General features: G+C 35.0%; 1 protein-coding gene across 1 annotated transcript; it reads left to right on the top strand.

Annotated features, from left to right (window-relative positions):
* The first annotated feature begins 14843 nt into the window (after window positions 1-14843).
* On the top strand, window positions 14844-18293 carry LOC142635051 (uncharacterized). Its single transcript, XM_075809268.1, has 4 exons — window positions 14844-14852; window positions 15430-15840; window positions 15925-16347; window positions 18180-18293. Exons 1-4 carry the CDS (start codon window positions 14844-14846, stop codon window positions 18291-18293), a joined length of 957 nt encoding a protein of 318 aa, XP_075665383.1.
* The last annotated feature ends 2555 nt before the right edge of the window (window positions 18294-20848 follow it).

Below are 20848 nucleotides of genomic sequence, written 5' to 3'. Positions count from 1 at the left end.
AACTGCATCTATTTATTAAACAAATAAAAAACCAAAACATAGGAGCAATCTAGCCTACATGCCTCTCAGATGACATTAGGGAGATTCTGCTTAATTTCTTATTACAACAGAAGGAACTTCTAAGACTAACAGCTAGCTTAGCAATAGTATGCACGGCAGAATTACCTACTCTTCTAACCCAACAGAAATTACAATTTGAAAATAACTTACTAAACTCTAAAATATTATCACCCATTTTAATAACAAACAAAAGAATACCATTATATTAATTTTTATAACATACACAAATCATCAAAGATAATTATAACTAGTCACGGACCCACACGTTGCGTGTGATAAATTTTGTTACGATAGTGTTATTATTTTGAATATTTTTCAATGTATTACTACTTAAGTTGCATTATATATGTATGACCAATATATTGTAGGATTCATGATGATAGGAGGTTTTGGTCTTGGAATTAGATGCGGAAAGTTCTAGCAATGATGCCTTAAGTTGTAAATACTGGAATCCTAAATTACACCATACTATTTGAGTTTAGATTTTTTGTACTTAATATAAGGTAACAGATGAGCGTAAATAATTATTTATATCTTCCATATGTACTTGCAAATTCATTTATTACAGAATGTTATTAAAAGAAATCATCGATGTACAAATGATACAACTATAATTTATTCATTCAATTCGGCAAGCTCTTAACCATAGCCCTTACTTAGTTGCCATACTCGGCCTTGTAGTCACTCCAGAGCTGATCGACCATCTTCCCAAGTTAGTAAAATTTAATTCACTCCAAAATAGATAGATAGGATTTTATAAATTTCAAGTTAGAGTCATGCCAGGTAAAAACTTTAGAGGACTATAATTAAGTGCTTGCAAGTCTTTTTAAATAAACAATAAAAAAAAAAAATCTATTCTTTTGAAGATAGAGATTAGTATTATGAATAGGATGAGGAAATTTTAATGTATTCTTTTTTGGGGAACATAATTTCTACTAAACTCAATTGGCTAATTTGTACATTTCCAAGTCTATTGAGCACATTTTACATGTTACAAGTAATTCTTCGTTTCCATAAGGGTAAGGGCATTCACGATCCAATGACCCACTCCATTTTTCTTGCATGCTTGGTTTTTTGGGATGTGAAATGTGTTTGTTCCAAAAGTTGTATGTCAAATGATTTGTCAATAGTTTTGCAGCAATTGTTTTCCATTTGGTTGGTTTAGAATTGATAATAGTAGTTGTATTCCCTCATCATTTGATTCATATAACAGCGCAATTGCCAGACCATACTTTGCATTTTTGTTTCCTTCTATGTTTGCTTGAAGAGGGATTTATTTTCCCGCTTTAGTTTGTTCTTGTACAAAATATTTGTGAGCTGTGACTCAAAATAGTGCTTGTCTATTTCCAGCCCTAAAGCATTGATGAATGAGTTTTTCTTTATGGTTTCGAAGGAATAAAAGATTTTGGAGTAGTCCAGTTAGATTGATGTGGTGAAGAACTTTTTTCTTTTTGGTTAGCCGATTGAATCACTTGCAACTGTTTTTTAAAAATGAAAACACATATTAAGAAACTAATGTGTTTTAAAAAATCAATTGGTGACAAAACTTGACAATAATCATATACTAAGGATTACTAATGAACATTATTATCATCGCAATTGCAATATTGGATTGATGAAGCTAAAAAATAATAATAATCTTTCAAAAATATAACAATGACTCTAAAATTGTGCACAACTTCATAGTATAAAGTTAATAAAAGGAAAAAAAATATAGGACTACAATATTTTGTGCCACAATTTTGTACGTGGTAGATTCTGATTAGGAGAGAAAAAGTGGGGAGTTCATGTGAAAGTAACAAACATGAGATGTGAATTTAAATTTGTGGACCTCACTTTGATGTTGCCTAAAAATTTTGGCGATTGTCTTCCAACATTGGAAAATATTTCAAGCGATAATTCTGTTAGTAGTTCATGTTGCATGCTCATTTTTGTGATTGTGGAGAAAGTATTTTTTATGATATTTTTGGAGTGTTTTGATTGTTGTATGAATGAGTGATTGTTTAATTTATTAGCAATTATTTTTCATTGGTTTTTATTTATTTATGAATAGAAGTCTTTCATATACCCTTCTCTATAAATCTTAAATCTTATAGTATTGAATATATATATATATATATATATATATATATATATATATATATATATATATATAGATTGTAAATTACGTTTGATTGTTTAGTGTTCATTTGGTTTAATTTATCTTTTGTGGCATATATGTGTGTGTGTGTGTGTACAATTTATTTGTTCTGTTTAACTGATAAATTTCTTATTTTCTTAAGGTTAAACATTTCAACAATATTTTTCAATAAGAAAAGGATATATCAACAACTTCACTCATTCCACATGATAAAACGATTGATTTTGAAAGATACAAGGAATAATTTAATGCAAAAGATTCATTGAAAATGAACATGACATTTTGGCAATAGGTTTAGGAACCAAAGGTATATTTCAATACAATTACTCACAAGCCTTGAAAAAACTGTACATGAGCATTCCTAGCAACTGCTTAATTAAGTTTTATTTCCGATCACATGATGCTAGACATAGTCTTGCTAGGAAATTAAGAAAAATCTTGTTCGTTACTTTTATTAATTAACTGTAAAATAACAGTTGTGGACATTTAACCTATTTAATAAATAGCCATATGTTTATGTTGACAAACCTGTGCCATACAATTGGCTCCAGCCTCCTTTTCAGTTGTTTAAAGTAGTGTAGAGAGAATGTGAGAAGATAGAAGTTCACCTGCAACATATGTATTGATGATAGTCCAAACATTAAATATTTCAAGCAGAAACCAAAAGAGAGCTATCCAAAAACAGAAGCTGCATAAGTTGTATCAACTTATGAATCAATTATTAATAAATTTGAAATAGCTGGAAAAATGTTTGATATCCATTTCAGTTACTGAAGAAAAATATTTTGATTTTGGTGATAGTCATGGCAAAATAGATTGATATTCCCCTTTCAGTTCTGTAGAAAGCATTGATATTCCCCTTTTAAAGAAGGGTAGAGGGAGGCCAAGAGAGCTAATTTAGGTGTCATTATACAGTGTAATACCATAAACACATGGTTCCTCAATTAAGTTAAATTCTCAATTATATGTGCATTTTATTATATGTTAAATGTATCTTGAACTTCAACCAATACAAATTTTATATGCTAGATGGCCTGGCATTGAACTAATTTTCTATGTTTACGATTAATCTGCTGCTATCTTATAGAAAGATTATGGTAGGAATAACATTTATATATATATATATATATATTATGCTATGGATACAGATTTTTATAATCTCAAGAATGTTCTATATGACAAGAGAGAACATTCAAAGCATTTGAATAGAATTTTAATCAACGTTTTCTGCCAGTAGGTGGCTTAAGATTCATAAATCACATACAAACTAAAACAAAAACAAAAACTTTGAACAAATTGTCAACTTTTGGGATCAAAAGAAAGAGGACTAAACATCACCAGGTCTCAAGTTTTCCCCTCAAAATCATATACTTCCTTAGAACACCTTCCCTGTGGAACCCAGCCTTCTCTAGCACCCTTGGGAGCCCACATTTTCTGCATCAACTATAGCTTCAAGCCTTTCCAAGTGTGGTTATTCAACAAATATAGTATTCGCCACCTGTTTAACTGCTTTCGTTGCAATCCCTCTGCGTCAGTACTTGGAACCCAAAACATAGCAAAGTTCACCTCTACACTTATCATTATCTGAATTTTTGGTCACTAAAATGGCACCAATGGGCTGACCATTAAGGCAAATTGCCCTGAACCATGGGTGAGGAATAACTTTGGTATTGATAAAGTTGATTGCATCTTCTTTGTTAGTGTAAGGTTCCCATGAGCAAAAGCGGGTCACTTTGTAATTAAACTTAAATGAGTGAATTTCATGTAATAGGAGTAGCTATAGTTGCTGGCTGGTATTGATATTAGTGGTGCTAGTGCTTAATTGGACACCAATTTGATTTTCCAAAAAGCTTTTATTATTAATGAAGCAAAGTATTTTATTTGAATTTTTTGACACAATATGAAGATATAATAGAACCTTGAAATAAGTTCATAAAGGCAAGAAAATATAAAAGTCCAATATCATTTGCATCTTTGAAGCTTCTTCTCCTTTGATGACTTGTGTTTTGTAGCTTTTTGACGATTGATTAGATCTTGAAGGAACATGTTACTAGGTTCCTCATCTTCAACATTAGAGGCAGAACTCATTGATGAGACGGCACCATTATTGTGTTCTTGTTTTGATCTACTTTCATCATTATCGGTGTTTGTTAATGGTTTTGTATCTAGAACTTTAAATTTGTTTTTCTCAGAAGTTTGGTTTGCGTTTTTCCTGACTTCATAGTCCTCCGATGCTTCCTACACCAAAGAATGTTTATTAAAGTACATAGTAGATATTTTTTTGAATGAATTTGCAAATAAATGTAGAAGTAGAAAGTTTACTGTTGTGATATCACCATTGTCTTTTTCTTTTTCTTTTTTGGTGGGTCACTTGGATCATTATTTGCGCTTGTGGATGGTTTTGTATCAAAAACTTCAAATGTGTTTTTGTCAGAACTCTGATGTGGACTTTCCTTGATTTCATCATTTTGCAGTGGTTCCTAAAACACAGTATGTGGATTAAAAAATAATATTTGGATTTGCAAATAATCTTAAGTTTGTAATAGTTGACAGCTTACTATTGTAATATGATCAAGTTTCATTGTGATTTCGTCATTTGAAATGTTGTCAAACACCTTTTCAATTGTATAGAATTCCCATCCTTCCTTCCAATTAGAGTCGTTAAGCTTTAGTTGGAACACAAATGTTTTTCCAATGAGCTTTTCTATTTCATTTGGTAGGGTGGAATTTGCATTCATCTAATAAAATATTAAATATAATTTTGCATATTTTATTTTCAAATTAAATGAAAGATTATATATGCTAATTATATAGTCTTATAGTTGCATATTTGTTTGATAGTTCTCTTGCTATTGTGTGAAGTAATTTTTCAGCTTCCTTGTCAAACAAAATAAATATGGCACACTCTATTCCATCATCAAAGACTCGCTGACATGTCTTGCATGTCTAGCAGTGTTATGGGCGGCACAATTACCCTGTCTCCTAACATGACTATAACTCACATCAACAAACTGACTTGACAACAACTTTGCTTCTTCTATCAAGTTGCCAAACTCAGCATACCCCGTGTCTTCCCTTACCAGAGCATCAATGGTGATCTCAGAGTCCTCCTCAAGGATGAAAGATGCAAGACCAGTTTCACTAGCAAATCTCAAGACTTTTATCGCTGCAAGAACTTCTACTGTAGTGACCAAATAGGGGAGTGGGATTTTTTCAGCCATTACAGCTACCATGAAGCCTTTATCATCACGAATCACAGCTCTGGCCCCTGCTGTATTGTCATTTCTAAAGACATCCCCGTCAAAGTTTACTTTGAGTCTCGACCAGGGAGGGGGTTTCCAGATGACCTATTCTAAACCTTGAGTGGGTGGATGAAGGGGTTTTGGTGGGATGGAGTGGACATATGCAGCTCAGACTGGCCGAACCTCAGGAAGCACTTGCTGTATCGGGAAGAGTTTATTGGTAGTTCTCAATGCATTCCTACGGTACCACACCATCCACACTGTAGTAGCAAAGGTAGCCAAATCCAGACCTTCCGCAATGATGTGCTCAACCAAGTCCCTAAAACTCTGAAATATCATGGTAGAACGGCTCCTCCAGCATTGATCTTGAGTCCATACCAGTGACAGGGAGGGGCATGACCACAACACATGTAAGGTATCTTCTGGTGTGCTATGTCAATGATCACAACAGTCATTCGGAATTACTCTTCGTCATTTGAGATTAATTTTGATCAGAATGGTGTCTTTAATTGCTCGCCACAAAAAATTCATAATCTTTGGCTACGCTGCTAACCCCCACACCTTCTTCCATATATCATCGCTACTCGGTTGGTATGAATGGTCATCGAAGCTCTAAGATTTGCAAAGAAATCAATACCCCGACTTAACAAAGTATAAACCCGTTGGAGTGAAGGGCCAAAAGAGCTTGTCTTTGGCTGGTCTGGTGCTTTGTGGAATAGACTCTATCAAGGCAATATCTCTTGGGAGGAAAAGGCTCTATAACAGAGGAGTGTTCCAAGGGTTGGTGTCTGAATTGATAAGGGCTTCCACTTGCGCATCTTCAAACTCACTTACTGATGGGGAGGTAATGAATGGTAGGAACTCAGATGGTAACCAAGGGTCAGACCAGATACGAATCTTTGCACCTGCTCCCACTCTCCATCGCATCCCTTCTTGTAGCACCTCTCTACCTATTAAGATGCTCCTCCATGCGTATGAACCCGATTGGCACTACAATGCCTCCATGATGGACCAATGAGGAAAGAACTTGTATCTAAAAACTCTATAGAAGAGAAAGTTTGTATTTTGGAGTAATTTCCAAGCTTGTTTTGCTAAAAAAGCATCATTGGATAGTGCTAAATCCTTAAAGCCCATACCACCCTCACTCTTAGGTTTACAAAGCTCCTCCTATCTCACCCAATGTATTTTCCTCCTATCTCCCCTTTGGCCCCACCAAAACTTTCTAATAAGCCCCTTAATCTCATTGCACAATCCACTAGGGAGCTTAAAGCAATTCATGGTATAAGAGGGAATGGCTTGGGCCACCGCCTTTATCAAGATCTCTCTACCTACTTGAGAAAGTAGTTTTTCTTCCCAACCTTGAAGCTTTCTCCACACTCGCTCCTTTATGTAGTTGAAGCTACTTTTTTTGTTTCTACCCATCAAGGATGGCAACCCCAAATACTTCTTATAACTCAAAATCTCTTCCACACCCAAACAATTTTTAATCATTTGCCTCTGCTCTTCGTTGGTGGATTTGCTAAAGAAAACTGTGGTTTTTGCCTTGTTTATTTGTTGACTCAAACCCACCTCATGTATTTGCAATACTTCCATTACTTTCTGGCACTCCTCGACATTGGACCTACAAAACAACAAACTATCATCTGCAATCAACAGATGGGATAGTGAGGGGATCCTCCTACTAAGAGAGAAACCATGTATATCCCCTCTCAAAGCTGCTTGGGTGAGTAAAGCATGGAGACCTTCGGTGCATAATAAAAACAAGAACGGGGAGAGAAGGTCTCCTTGCCTTATTCCCCTCATAGGCTTAATGAACCCCGTCGGTGCACCATTGATTAGGATGGAATAAGATACAGTTGAGATACATAGCATCATAAGTGATATCCATTGCTCATTAAACCCTAATTTCCTCATTATAGCCTCTAAAAGCGACCACTCCACACGGTCATACACCTTACTCATATCAAGCTTAAGAGCCATGAAACCATTCTTGGAATAATTATTATTTTTCATGCTATGAAGGGACTTAAAAGCTATAAGAATATTATCTTAAATCAACCTGTTTTTTGTAAAGGCGCTTTGATGCTCAATGATTATATGAGGTAGAATTTTTTTTCAATCTATTTGCCAACACCTTAGAGAATATTTTAACAAAACATTGCATAGACTTATGGGACGATATTCAGAAACTAATTCTGGATTTTTGACTTTAGGGATTAAAGTGATAAAGGTGTGGTTTAAATGTTCCAGTAGGGAGGCGGAATTTAAGAATGAAAGTATAGTTTGAGTGATATCCTTACCAACCAAGTCCCAATAGTGTTTATAGAATAAAGGGGGCATCCCATCCGGGCCTGGTGCTTTCAGAGGGGCCATCTGACTAAGTGCCGCTTAGACTTCATTCTCTGAAAAATCCACCGAGAGATTTTTGTTCATATCATCAGTCAAAATGCATTGGATTGAGTTCAATACCACTTCGAGTTGACAGGTGCAGGGATAGGAGAAAAGGTTGTCGTAGAATCCTAGAACTTCCAAAGCTACCTGCCTTGGATCTAAGCACCAATGTCCTGATGAGTCCCTGATCCCATCAATCTAGTTCCTCCTAAGCCGTTAGGTTGCCCTCTGGTGAAAATATTTCAAATTTTTATTTCCATGTACAGCCCACAGCGATCGAGACTGTTGAAACCACATTCTAGTTTCCTTGTCAAGGAGATCGTTAACTTCTTTTTTGAGCATTCTGGCCCTAAAGTTCACCCCAGTGGTATGAGCTTCCAGTTCTGCCTGAACCAATAGCTTTTGTTTGTGTTTCAATTCTCTAAGGATGCTACTAAAACTTCTTCAACTCCACTGTGTTTATGCTTTGCCACAATCCTCAATTTTTCCAACAATACCCGATGGACTGTTGTTGTTTCTGCATTTCCCCCATTCGGCCTTAACAATTTCTGAACACCCCTTCTCGGCAAGCCACATTTCTTCGAAGTGAAATGGCTTGTTTGATGTGGCCACAACCAGATTTTTGGGTGAGATCTAAAAGGGTGAGTGGTCTGAAGTGCTACAGTTTAGATGATGCACCGTGGAACCCCCAAACCAAATCATCCATTCATTGTTCGCCAAACTCCTGTCTAATCTCTCCCCAATGGTTCGCCCATCACTAAAAAAAATCCATGTAAATGGATGTCTCGTAAAACCCATATCTAGGTTGCCACACTCATCAATAGTGTCTCTAAATAGTTGCATTTGTGCATGGCTTCTATTACTCACTCCCACCTTCTCCAATCCTCTCACTATCTCATTAAAGTCACCACTACACAACCAAAGTAAGCCAAACTGCCTATTTAGCTTTCGCAGTAAGTCCCATGACTCAAACCTTTTGTGGGTGACTGGCTCGCCATAGAAACCCGTAAACTGCCATGCATCTGCACTTCCCTTCCCTATGATGCAATCAAAGTGGTTTTTTGATGAAGTTTCCACATTCAATTTGATTGAGTCCTTCTAGAAGCATTTTATTTTTTTTAGCCTAGCTTCGTCCTCTCATGTTTTGGCAATAAACATGACGAAGGGGTCTTTTGCCCAAAAAAATTCACCAAGCTCCTTCTCTGTCACTAGGTTCCAAGCCCACGACAGTTCCATACTAGAAGACTCATGGTGCCTGGCGGGGTTGTTCCACAGCCTCCACTATTAAAGTAGATGTGTCCAGATCAACTTGAAGAACCTGCATGCGCTTGCTAGGTAAACCGGGCTAATCTGTCATACCAGTACGTGATTTTCTTTTTCTATCCTAATCGTCTTTGGTCTCTGCCCCACTAGGGTTTGGTTGGTGCATGATACGTTTCCAAGACCTGAGATTGGGAGGCCGTATCACATCCTAATCAACGGCTTGGATCAAAGGCTCATTGATGGTAGGGTTGGACTCATGATTGGCATTGTTTGGATCAGCTAGGGTTTTTTGCATTAACTCTGAAACCCTACTAGTGGTAGCTGGTCCAAAAATCTTGGTATCAAAGGCTGCATCTTCGAAATTAATGCCCATATTTATTGCGCTTAACGGAATCTTTTCCTCAACAGGCCTTGATGAGCTGGGAACGTTAAAGATTGCGAGATATTCAAGATTGAGTTGGCGTGATTTTGGCCAACCTCCATAACGGACTCCTTCCCTGAATTAAATGGTGACTCCTAATTAGTAACGGCTTCAACATTCAATTTTCTGCCCATCCACTCCACTTCCATATCAGGAACGACATCCACTAGGGGCGCTCTAGGTGTCGCTGTCTCCGGCAGGGCATGCTTAACAACCCTCACCGCCGTTTGCCTTGAGGACAACGAGCTCATCCCTCAAAAAAACCCGGTACATAGATGACATCTCTATCCACCATCTTGTATGGGGGTTGTCATGCCCCAAACCCCAAAGGGTTCAAAGCGTGAGAAAGACATCTCAAGTACCTGTAAATTTTTACTTTTCGATAATTCAATCCACATAAATTCTATCAAGTATCAACATCAAGAATTATCTTAATAATTTCATTGAATATACTCTCAAAGTAAGTCAGAGCTCTAAGCACTAATTACAAAGACCATTGGCCACAAAAGAATAGAGGTCTGAATAATAATTACATTTCAACAGCTTGTCCCATCAGTGGGAAACATAGTCACAACCACTATAATATACAAAAGAATGAGTCAAGCCTATTATAAAATGTACATCATCAAATAAACTCCATTACAAAAGTTCAGCCTCCATCAATAGTTAGTCTAACTACTATTAGCCACCAAAAGTTGTCTCAAAATATTGTTGCCTACTCTGAAAAGTTTATAAAAATAATGGGATGAGACAGGGCCCAGTAAGTAGCATAATTAATGGGGGTGGGGGAAATGCAAGTTCCAACTTCAATAATAATAATATGACAAGAATGGTTAAATAATGAAATACCAAATTTCTCTAAGTAACTACCTTGAAACAATATACTATAATCTGTGAGCACTAACAATATAAATTCCAAAGCCATAATATCTAATATAAGACAAATTATCACAATAATATATCACACTACCACATAGACCGGTCAGGGGATCCACCCATTCACAACTGGCATGATATTGTCCTCTCTGGTATGCAGACTCTTGGCCCCATGGACAGCAGCCTCACCCATACCCTCAAGGTTTTTCTCTCTCCCCATGGGCAGTAGAGAGAGCCCGTCAAATAGGACCTCTCTTGCATGTGGTCTTTTGGCCCCATGGACAGCAGCCTCACCCACACACAATCAAGGAACCTCTTCCCCCTATGGACAGCAAGGAAGAACGCGTCATCCAAAATGAAAGGGCACTGACCTAGATTTGATTCCGTTGTCACAAAGACTATGAAACCAAATCGAATGATCACCGGGAAATCACACATGGCATGGTGTTAAAACTACATGATGCTCACAAGTTACATTACTTTGAAACACATAGTTTATATCCAAGTAGTTTTAGAAAAACCTTAAATAATCTACTTCCACAAAGTTTGTAAGGTTTTCAACTTCATTCTTGCCACAAAGATTTTTTATCAATTTCTCAAATACTAAGACAAGATAAGCATCTTTAAATTTTCTATTATACCATAGAATCCATAATTTCCTTATCAAAGATTAAACAAAAGATGCTCATTTTTCCATGTCAACAATTCATACATTTCCCCAAATGCAATACCAAATATGATGCATTTTTATATATAGTAATATGTAATAGGGTCACAACACGACAATTTTAAGAAAACGTATATTCATACATAATTTTCCAAAATGCGTTTGACCCAAAAACATCGTTTGTGAAATATGAAAATTTTCCAAAAATATCCCATTAAGAAGCTACTTATCTCGCAACCACAAAAGCCTAACTCTCCAAGCTCCAAGGAGATTAGCTAGAACCTAAACAATATCAAGTAAACCTATCACAATAAGTCTAAAACTTGAAATTGTATCTAACCAAAATTTAGGATTTGCCAAATAAACACTTAATTAGGCAAGCATACTATTTAACCTCATCAATAATAATACATACCATTCCCAAAGTTTCTCAACAAATTTATTCACAAGGTATCAACTCCAATTTATAGAGTTAACCCATTTCATAATATCTCCAACATTATGACTAGTTTTCATAAGATTTACACTACATCATCAAGAGACCCATGTAGGCAAAAATCAACATATCCTCCAAGACAAGAAATTTAGAATTTCACTAACTCCAAATAAACCCAATGACAATGGCAAAATTAAATTTACCAACCATCATACATTATATCTTAAAACCCCTAAATTTTTCCACCATACATAAACCTTGAATAGCCATTTTAGCACAAAATATGTATATACCCACTCATCAAAATTCCACCAATACAAAACCCATACATAAAAACACATAAATATCACTTCCAATGCACATAAATCACATGGGTATCATTATCAAAACTTAGATAAAAAATATCCTCAAGCAAAAGTGTAAAACCCACCAAAAGATTAGAAATTTTTACCTCAAATAAAATGATGAAGATGCTTATGGGTTCCTAAGAATTTTTCCGGTGATCTTGCCGGAAAAATGATGGTGAGATGGTGTGTTTTGGAGAGGAGGCCGGCGGGTGAGGTGAGGAATGAGTGTGCTTAAGTGAAGAGAAAAGAAAGAAAAATGAAAGAGAGAACGAAAGGTGAGAGCCGGCCAGAAAGGGAGAAGAAATAAGAGAAAATGAGTGGTAGAGAGTGATGGGTAGTGGGGTTAGGTGGGGGGCACGTGGGAGGGCTTAAAATCTGCCCTTAACATTTTTTTTTTTTTTCAAAAGCTGACAGGGACGTGACAGGGGTGCACTCAGATTCGGGCTAAACTATTGTTGATCAGTGGTCAACGTGCCATTGCTTTCTATCCAAAGCTCACAATCCCTATTGTCGTGCTCCAAATTCCCACACCAATAACAAACATTCGGCAAGTGCTCATACTTGAAATTTACCCAGCTTTTTTTGTTAGAGAGATGACCATTCCTCTGCACAGTGGGAGTGTGATATTAACCATCACCCGAACTCGGAAAAAACTACCTCCATCATCGTCCACTACTCCTATTGATTTCTGGACGTCGCCCACTGTATCACAAAGCTTCTCTACAACCTTTCTCGTTAAAAAACTGCTAGGGATATCATGGACTTGCACCCAGAATGGAACTTTGTTAAAAACGAACTCATTGACAGGAACATCATTAGCGTATCTTTGCATAAAAATCAAGTGTTTGTCAAAGCTCCAAGGTTGGCTCTTGAGGATTTTGTTGACATCAGCTAAGTTATCAAAAACAAAGAATACGATATTGTTCCCCTGATTGCGGATTCTAAAGCTGTTGTTAAAGTGCCATAACTGTTTGAAAGTTCTTGCTACGCTTCCATTCGAAGAAAGCGTGAGGTTAGGAACTTAGCAGCAATTACAAATTCCCCTTTCCTGTGGTCCTCAGCGAGGATGAAATCCTGGCATTGCTTATCTAAAAGTGAAAGATTTCCCCAACTCCTAGTCAATTGCAACATTCTCACTACTAATAGGAGCACAAGATAATGGAAGGAGAGTATAGGAATATTTGTTTCCCAAAACCCTAGGAAAAAAAAACCCCACTAGCTCTAGGAGTATGCTTTACACTCCCAGAAAACAACAAAATTACACAAGAACAAACTCTCATTCCGGGAAGGGACAAAACTTCTGCAACCTAAGAGAAGCAGAAAAGACTACTTTTTTAGCGACAGAGAGACTTTTTAATATAGTTGATTAAGTAATTTGAAACATAATTATTTTAAAATAAATTTGAGACTTTTTAGGCTACCTTTCAATTGTTTGTTATTGTCAAAGCGATCCACAATTGTTTGGTAATCAACAAATTCAAATTTATGCTGAGAGACAATAACTTCAACCCCTTTTAGCTCTTCAATAACTTTTGTACATAGAAAGTTTATTTTCTTCTCTTTACTTATAGGCTGATAGCTATCTTTTTCCTTGTAAGTATCTACTCAAAAATTGGACAATGAATATAATTGTCCTTCTCGTAGTTGTGACTGAAACTTCTTAACATTGTTTTTTTGAATTGTAGCATGTATAGTATCATCCTGCTAGTTAAATAAGTAATTTGTTAGTCACAATTTTAGTTTTAAGGTGTGAGTCGAGTAAAGAATATATGAAAAATAGATTCTCAATTCAAATCTAACCTCTTCATCTATAAAGAACCATGTCCAAACTGATTAGTTCAAGGTTTTTTCGGTTGACAGCTTCCCACATTCTAGAAAGTCTGACTCTTACTTTCCAATTCTCATTTTTATTTGAAGGTTGCTTGATGAGATTGTGACTCATTTTTGGAATTGATAATACAGTCCTTAGTTGGACCCAATTGAGTTGAACTATTGTTAGAGTGGAAATAGACTAATAAAATTCAACAATTTATATAACTAAGCATATCTAAAATTTCCAATGATCTTTACTCATCTTATGAAACAAAAATAAATAGTTTTGAGATGTAGTATACATACCTTGTACATAAGGAAAATTTATTATCTTTCCAATATCTTGTAGCTGGAAACTCTGTCTCTATTGTTGTAAAGTACGTTCTCTTAGTAGTTGTAATTTGTATGGTATGGTTATCAAATAGAAATAGAAATCATGGATGTCTTAAATAGTTATAGATGTGGTTACATTAGTAGTATGTGAAAGGTTCCCCCCTCCCCTCTAATGTTTCAAGGGAATACTAAGGCATTTTTATTTTTGTCTGAATCAATTAATGATTTGGTTGTAACGGAAGTAATAATGGCCTTACTTTTTAAATATAATGTATTTAGTGGTTAGGTCAATTAATTGATTTCCACAATGAAATCTAAAGTTGATCTGCGCAAAAAGAAGATATAATCTAAGGTTTATATTATATATGGTGCACTTGCCTTTACAATATGCTTTTTGAGTCATTGGTTAATTAGGTGGGTTTTTCTTTTGTAATTTTGTTCAGCTACTGAAGGTTAGTGGTAAGGATCTTCCAAATTCCAATCAACATGAGGACATATAAATAAATTTTTAAAGGAAAATTTGTGATTTTTTAAAGAGTAGAAAAAAAACTACTGTAATTATGTTTTTCATAATTTTCATTGTTTTGTTATAAATATCTAATTTAAAGCACAAGAAGACATAAATGCAAAGTTAAATGTAAATTTAAAACCATCCATGATGAATATGTATAGACAATTTTTGTAGTTTTTGATTTTGTATGAATTACTATTTAATTTTCTACTTATGAATGTCTAAATTAAGTAGAAGAACTTTTCAAAATAAAAATAAAATACATGAATGTGTAAAATCCTCTCACACATTATTCTTACAACCAAAGAAGGTGTCATTTCACTCATTTGTTTACTACATGACTGATGGTCTTGGTATGTGGCATAAGAGATTCTTCCTTCCCCTTATAAATTTTTTTTTTTAGACCCTAGAAATATTTTTTTTAATATAAGTGCATAATGTTTTGTCTAATGATAAAGAGTCCTCATAGGAACACAAAAAAATATTCAATATAAATCAAAAAACTATGAAAGCGATAAATGGATATTTTGTCAATTTTAAAAGAACTGTTGAATGGAAATTAAATAATTCTAGGAATGGACCATTTGTTATGCTAGTTATTTAGATGTAGAATTTTTTGTCGGTTCTATGAAAAATTAAATCTATTCATGCTTTCAATTAGTTCAAATTATTGATCAAACCTAAAGGACAAACTTGATACTTAATTCCCTATTATTCATTTCTATTTAATTCATGAATTCATCATTTGGGGGTCATTAAACAAAATTAAAGTCATTTGTTATGGGTCGATGCAATAGCAAAGCAAAATAACTTTATGATCAGCAAATGATGAGGGTAGCAAGTAAATTAACATGTGTTTGTTACCGTTAATTGTAAGAAACATCCCACTCCTGGAAGGCACTGATAATTGAACCAAAATTTCTTCCTCAGGAAGCTCACATAATCCTTGGTATTCCCCTTAGCTGTCAGTCTGCTCCAGATGAGGAGTTGTGGTTCCCCAATGCTAAAGGTGTGTTCTCCACTCGAAGTGCTTACAAGTTGCTGCACAACGCTGACAGGCAATTACTTCCAAGTTGCTCAACCCATGGAAAAACTCAATCTATGTGGCATGGCATTTGGAATTTGCAGGTTCCTCATAAAGTTAAACACATGATTTGGAGAGGTACTCATAATACTCTCCCAACCCTTTGTAATTTGTGGGGAAGGAATGTGGTTAGCTGTGTTCAGTGCTGGGGTTGTAATTTTGCTAGCGAAGATACTGTGCATGCTCTCTGGAATTGCGCCTCTTTGTCTGTCCTTTGGGAACCTGATGATATGCTAAAAAAATTACTCAGGTATCATGTTAGTTCTTTCGCTAATTTGTGGATGTTGGTTTTAGACATGAGACATTGTCTTAATGTTAATCTCATTGCTATAATTTTCTAGATGATTTGGAGTAGACGAAACTCAGCTAGATTGGGTGAGGCTGCTATCGAGATTAGCAGAATTAGGCAAAAAGCAAAGCTACTCGTTCAAGATTTTCTAGCAGCCCAAGACCCAAAACAAGTCCACCCGAGGGTGAATGATAGAGCTATAAGATGGATTCCTCCCATCCATCCTTGCGTCAAGGTCAATTTCGATGAAGCCACTTTTAATTTAAAGGGTGTTGTTGGTCTTGGGATTGTTGTTCGAGATGGCTCTGGTGGCGTGCTTGGTGCCATGACAGAACGTGTTCACCTTCCCTCATCCCCAGCAGTAGTTGAAGCCATGGCTTGTAGAAGGGCCCTTTTCTTTGCACAAGATTTGGGTTTTTTGGACTGCTCAAGACTATTATTGCTTGGGAGCCTTCGAATCCAAAGTATGGTCATGGTATTCAAGATGTTACTTTCTAAGACCATTTGGAGATTCCTGTCTTTATATAGTTCCGTTAAAAATTGTTAATGACATAGTTTATGTAATTGGCTAATCCTTTGACAAAACACATTTAACTTGTAATTGAATAGATCTAGGATGTGTTTAGTACTTCAAGAAACATGTTGTTCAAGCCAAGTACTAAAGCCATGAAGATTGGACCAAGAAACAAGTGAAGAAAAGCTGGACAAATTCTCAACAGCTGCCGATAGATAATATCTATCGAGGATTAATGAATCTCGACAACTAGCTCGACAGATATATCTATCGAGGTCTCAACAGATAGCTCGACAATTGTATCTATCGAGAATTACGAAATTCAGATTTTCAGATCTGATTTTCAGGCCATGCTGACATGTATGTGTAGGGTTTCTCTTTTCAAAGCCTTAGACATATATAAGGCTTATTTTAAAGGCCATCACATAAGAGAATATAAGGAGAAAAATATGCAAAAGGTGACCAATGCCTTATTCTCTCTAAAAGAAGCTACTGTGTTTAAGGTTCTGTGACCAAGTACTTCTTGATCTTCATTATTAATGAAGTGAAGAACTTTGCAGCCAACAATTTTCTTCAAGTTGGTAAGTTAGTCACATACTGGGAGCTGTGCATCATTGGTTAGTCACATATTGAGATTTGTGCAATAGGACGGCGTTTATATATTGAAGAGTTTAAAGGTTCTGAAACGGTAGAAGATTTCTGCTGTGAGTTCATCTACGGGGATTGTAGAGTCTAGGGACAAAGGTTTTGCACTAGATCTAACACTTCTCTTTATTATAGTAAATTGCTTTTTGGAAATGTTTCCCCCCAGATTTTTACTTTAAAACTAGTTTGTTTTATTAGTTTTCTTGGGTCATCATATCTTGTCTTATTTACTATTCCACTGTGCATGATATTGATGTTAGTTTGTTTTAACAAGGTTTATTCATAATCAATCTAATTAACAACTTGGGTTTAAAACTTGTTAATTCTATCAACCAGGGTCTAAATTTTCCAACAAAAATTAAAATATCACAAGGTAAGACCCAACCCAAAAACTTAAACTAAAATAGTTTTTTAGACCAACCTCATTTTTTTTTAATCTCCCTCTGTTTTTGCTTTTAATCTACCTTTATTTTTAATGAATTATTTTACAATCTTATTTAACGGTTATCTCAAAATCTGAATATCATGTGGTTTTAAAGAATTTGGAAAAAATTTATCTATAAAATTCCCCCATTTTTTCAACTTGTCTAGGTTCTATATTCTTTTGTATTGTGGGAATGTAATCTAGTAAAATTTCATAGTGAAAGATAGACACCCTAGCTGCTGATGTGACTCCATGGTACCTACAAACCATCGTTTACTAACCGTCATTATAGTAAACGATCATTTTAAATAACTGGTGGATAATACGAACACCCTACCAATAACATGAGGACTATTTTAGCAAAACATTTCATTTTGGAGAAACCTGAAGAAATATTCCAGCTTTTGTGAACTTGGAATTTAATAGATAATCCATTATAATTTGGTAGAAACCAAAAAATAATATAAAAATTATTTTAGCACACCAAAAGATAATATAATCTCAATTTTATAATAGCATTTTCATGGATTGAAAGTTGGACATATTTTATGAAACAATCCAGCTGTTGAACTTGCAATTTAATAGATAATATGTAATCAACTAGTAGAAAATATGAACAACCTGTGATGAGAATGCAAATTGTCATATTTTTCTCCCTTAATGTTTAGTCTTCTACACTCATTTGGTGCCTAAATGTACTCATTATTCTTATATTTTGATTTAGGATGTAAATGGAGGCGTCAAGTGCAAAACGAAGCTAATTGGGAGATTTTGGACAGCTTTGACATCTCTTCATAATCTGGGCATAACTCTCTCATCCGAGCTCCGATTAAGATGATTCAGATGCTATGGAACGCCAAGAAAAATACCTACAACTTTCATGTTTTAAGTTTTGAGAGATACTGGCTGTATTAAGGTCGAAATCGGGCTTGAAGTTGTTGTGCCTGCACTACTGACATCCTGGAACATTCCTTAGCCTGCAATTCTAATATGCGGATCTGATGTGGTTTATTTTCAGAAGTTTCCAGATCTGATGCACGAAAATTCCAGCTAAAAACACCACTCTCCTAGTTATATTAGGACTTTATTTTATTTTTAATATTATCCTTGATTAGTCAGATTTGGATATTATTATTTAGAATATTTTTAGGAGATTTTGTAGGCTTCTGAAAGGGTGAATTAACTTGTAAAAGGGGGAGGAAAAATCAGACTTCATACACACCTTTCTCTCCCCTCTTCTCTAACTTCTCCTTCAAGTTTTCATCATGGTCATGTTTAGCTAAACTTTTATACTTGGTCGAAGGAAACGGAAGCCTCAGAATCATTAAAACTATGAGATCTGATTTGTTTTTATTGTTCAATTTTTGCTTTGAATATCGGATGTTCTTCTGTGCCTATTTTCATGATTGTCTCATTTAATTTCTTGGAGGCCTACTAGTTTATTATTTGTTGCAATTGGCTGCTAGGATTAGATATCAAATCCGTAATTGTTTGATCTCTCTAATTTGCGAAGCAGCCAAGATTTAATGATTTGCTGCGTCAGAAATTATTAGATCTTAGGAAGAACGCTCGACTAAATTAAGTACAGTCACTTGTGCTTGTGTTGTTTAGTTTCATCGATCTCTCTAATTCTTAAGGCTACTACTAGATAAAACCTTTAGCGCTTGTCTTAGGTTGTTTAGTAGTTAGGGTTAATTAAATTGCTTATTTTCTAATTAACTGTGACTAAGGAGAAATAGGAAAATAGTTTCAACAGTGAATATTCAAAGTGTGAATTGATATATACTTGCATCGATGATCAGTTGTAAAATTCTAATGGTGGATGTTGACTTAGACCAAGGTTTGTTCTTTTGATTGATTTCGATACTTTAATTTGAATTGTTCCTTAGTTGTTTTTCTTAAAATTATTTTCGTTATACTCAACCCCTCCCCCCCCCCCCCATCCTTGTTCACGTAGCATAAAACTAGGCTAGATACTCTTCGTGGGAACGATCCTTACTCACACCACTACATGTATTTTTAGGAGTATAGGTTTTATTTTTGGTTGCCTACGATAGCACACCAACCTACATAACCAAAAGAAAATATAAAACATATTTTAGCATAGCCTTTTCATTTTATTTATAATTAAGAGTTAGAAATACTTGAACAAACAATCTAGCTTAAAAACATGCAAATTAACAAGTAACTTGTGAGCAACTGGTGGGTAAAATAGTAATCAATTCGCAACAAGTGTCCACATCATTGAACACGAAGACCTTTTTTTTTTTTGATGAATGAACGCAAACACTTACATGCAAATACATAGACACTCAAAAAAATATATAATATTTTATGTCATCTATCTATAGTATAATTTGGTAGAAAGCAAAAGATAATATAAAAATTATTTAAGCACACCAAAAGATAATATAATCTCAATTTTATAATAGCATTTTCATTAATTGAGAGTTGGACATACATAAAGTATTTGCATTAAAACACACAGAAAGTATTTTTGTTCCAACAATGGAAAATGTGTGAATTATTTTTTTTTTTTTTTATGTTTCATCATTTGACAAATATTAATGTTGGAACAAAAAGGGAAAATCCTGAGTACATTAGAATCAACAAAATAGCAAACTGGTAGAATTGTTACAATCTTTTTCCCATTAGTTTCATTTCTCAATGTATCAGCAAAACATCTCACTTTTAATAAAATTAATGCATGTACTTGTCAAGACATTTCTACAGGTTCCAATCTGCACCTCTAGAAGCCCTGTCAAGTTTTTCTTTGTCAAAATTTGGTTACTCATTTCCTCTACTGTCTTGACCTAAAAGAATGAAAGCATTAGAGAGGAAAATTGTAGAGAGAATGTGTAAGCATATCAAACTGATCTTCTTACCCCATCTTGGCCTTGCAAATTAATTTGGCTTAAAAACTGCCAAAAATAAGACACTATGATCTGTAATTTTTCCAAGTTAAGTTAACATTAATGAGTAAAATATTACTAAATAAATGATAGGAGAGGTGGGTACAAACCTGGAGAAGGAATTCTATTATTTGTAGTATCAAAGATTAAGTAAGGCCTGTGAATACTTCTTTGTAGAAAATATTTTTTGTATTTGACTCTTCTTTGATTTCATTTGATGATGAGGAACTTCAAGCCATTTCTGCTCTAAGTCTAGATACTGCAACATATAACTATCCATGGCTGAAAACCGGATTCGGGGGATACACACCAACATGTTTCAGAGATTGACCTTAGCTCTGATTAATTATCATTGCAAAACATACTGAAATTGGGAACTATCGTCTCTTCAAGAGGAATGGCCATTTTGACTCACTTGGAGACATTGTGATTCTTGGAATAAAAACATGTGCTCCAATATTAATACCAGTAATGATCTTTG

Source organism: Castanea sativa, chromosome 5 (genome assembly GCF_040712315.1).
Source record: "Castanea sativa cultivar Marrone di Chiusa Pesio chromosome 5, ASM4071231v1".
Classification (NCBI taxonomy): Eukaryota; Viridiplantae; Streptophyta; class Magnoliopsida; order Fagales; family Fagaceae; genus Castanea; species Castanea sativa.
The sequence above is the reverse complement of the archived record's forward strand: the minus strand, read 5'-3'. Positions and strand labels throughout refer to the sequence as shown.

What these genes read in the sequence shown, in the direction of transcription:
- LOC142635051 (XM_075809268.1), top strand. An exon ending in AAAAATTACTCAGGTATCAT is followed by an intron (nt 15,841 to 15,924) that starts GTTAGTTCTTTC and finishes ATAATTTTCTAG; the next exon opens with ATGATTTGGAGTAGACGAAA. An exon ending in GAATCCAAAGTATGGTCATG is followed by an intron (nt 16,348 to 18,179) that starts GTATTCAAGATG and finishes ATTTTGATTTAG; the next exon opens with GATGTAAATGGAGGCGTCAA.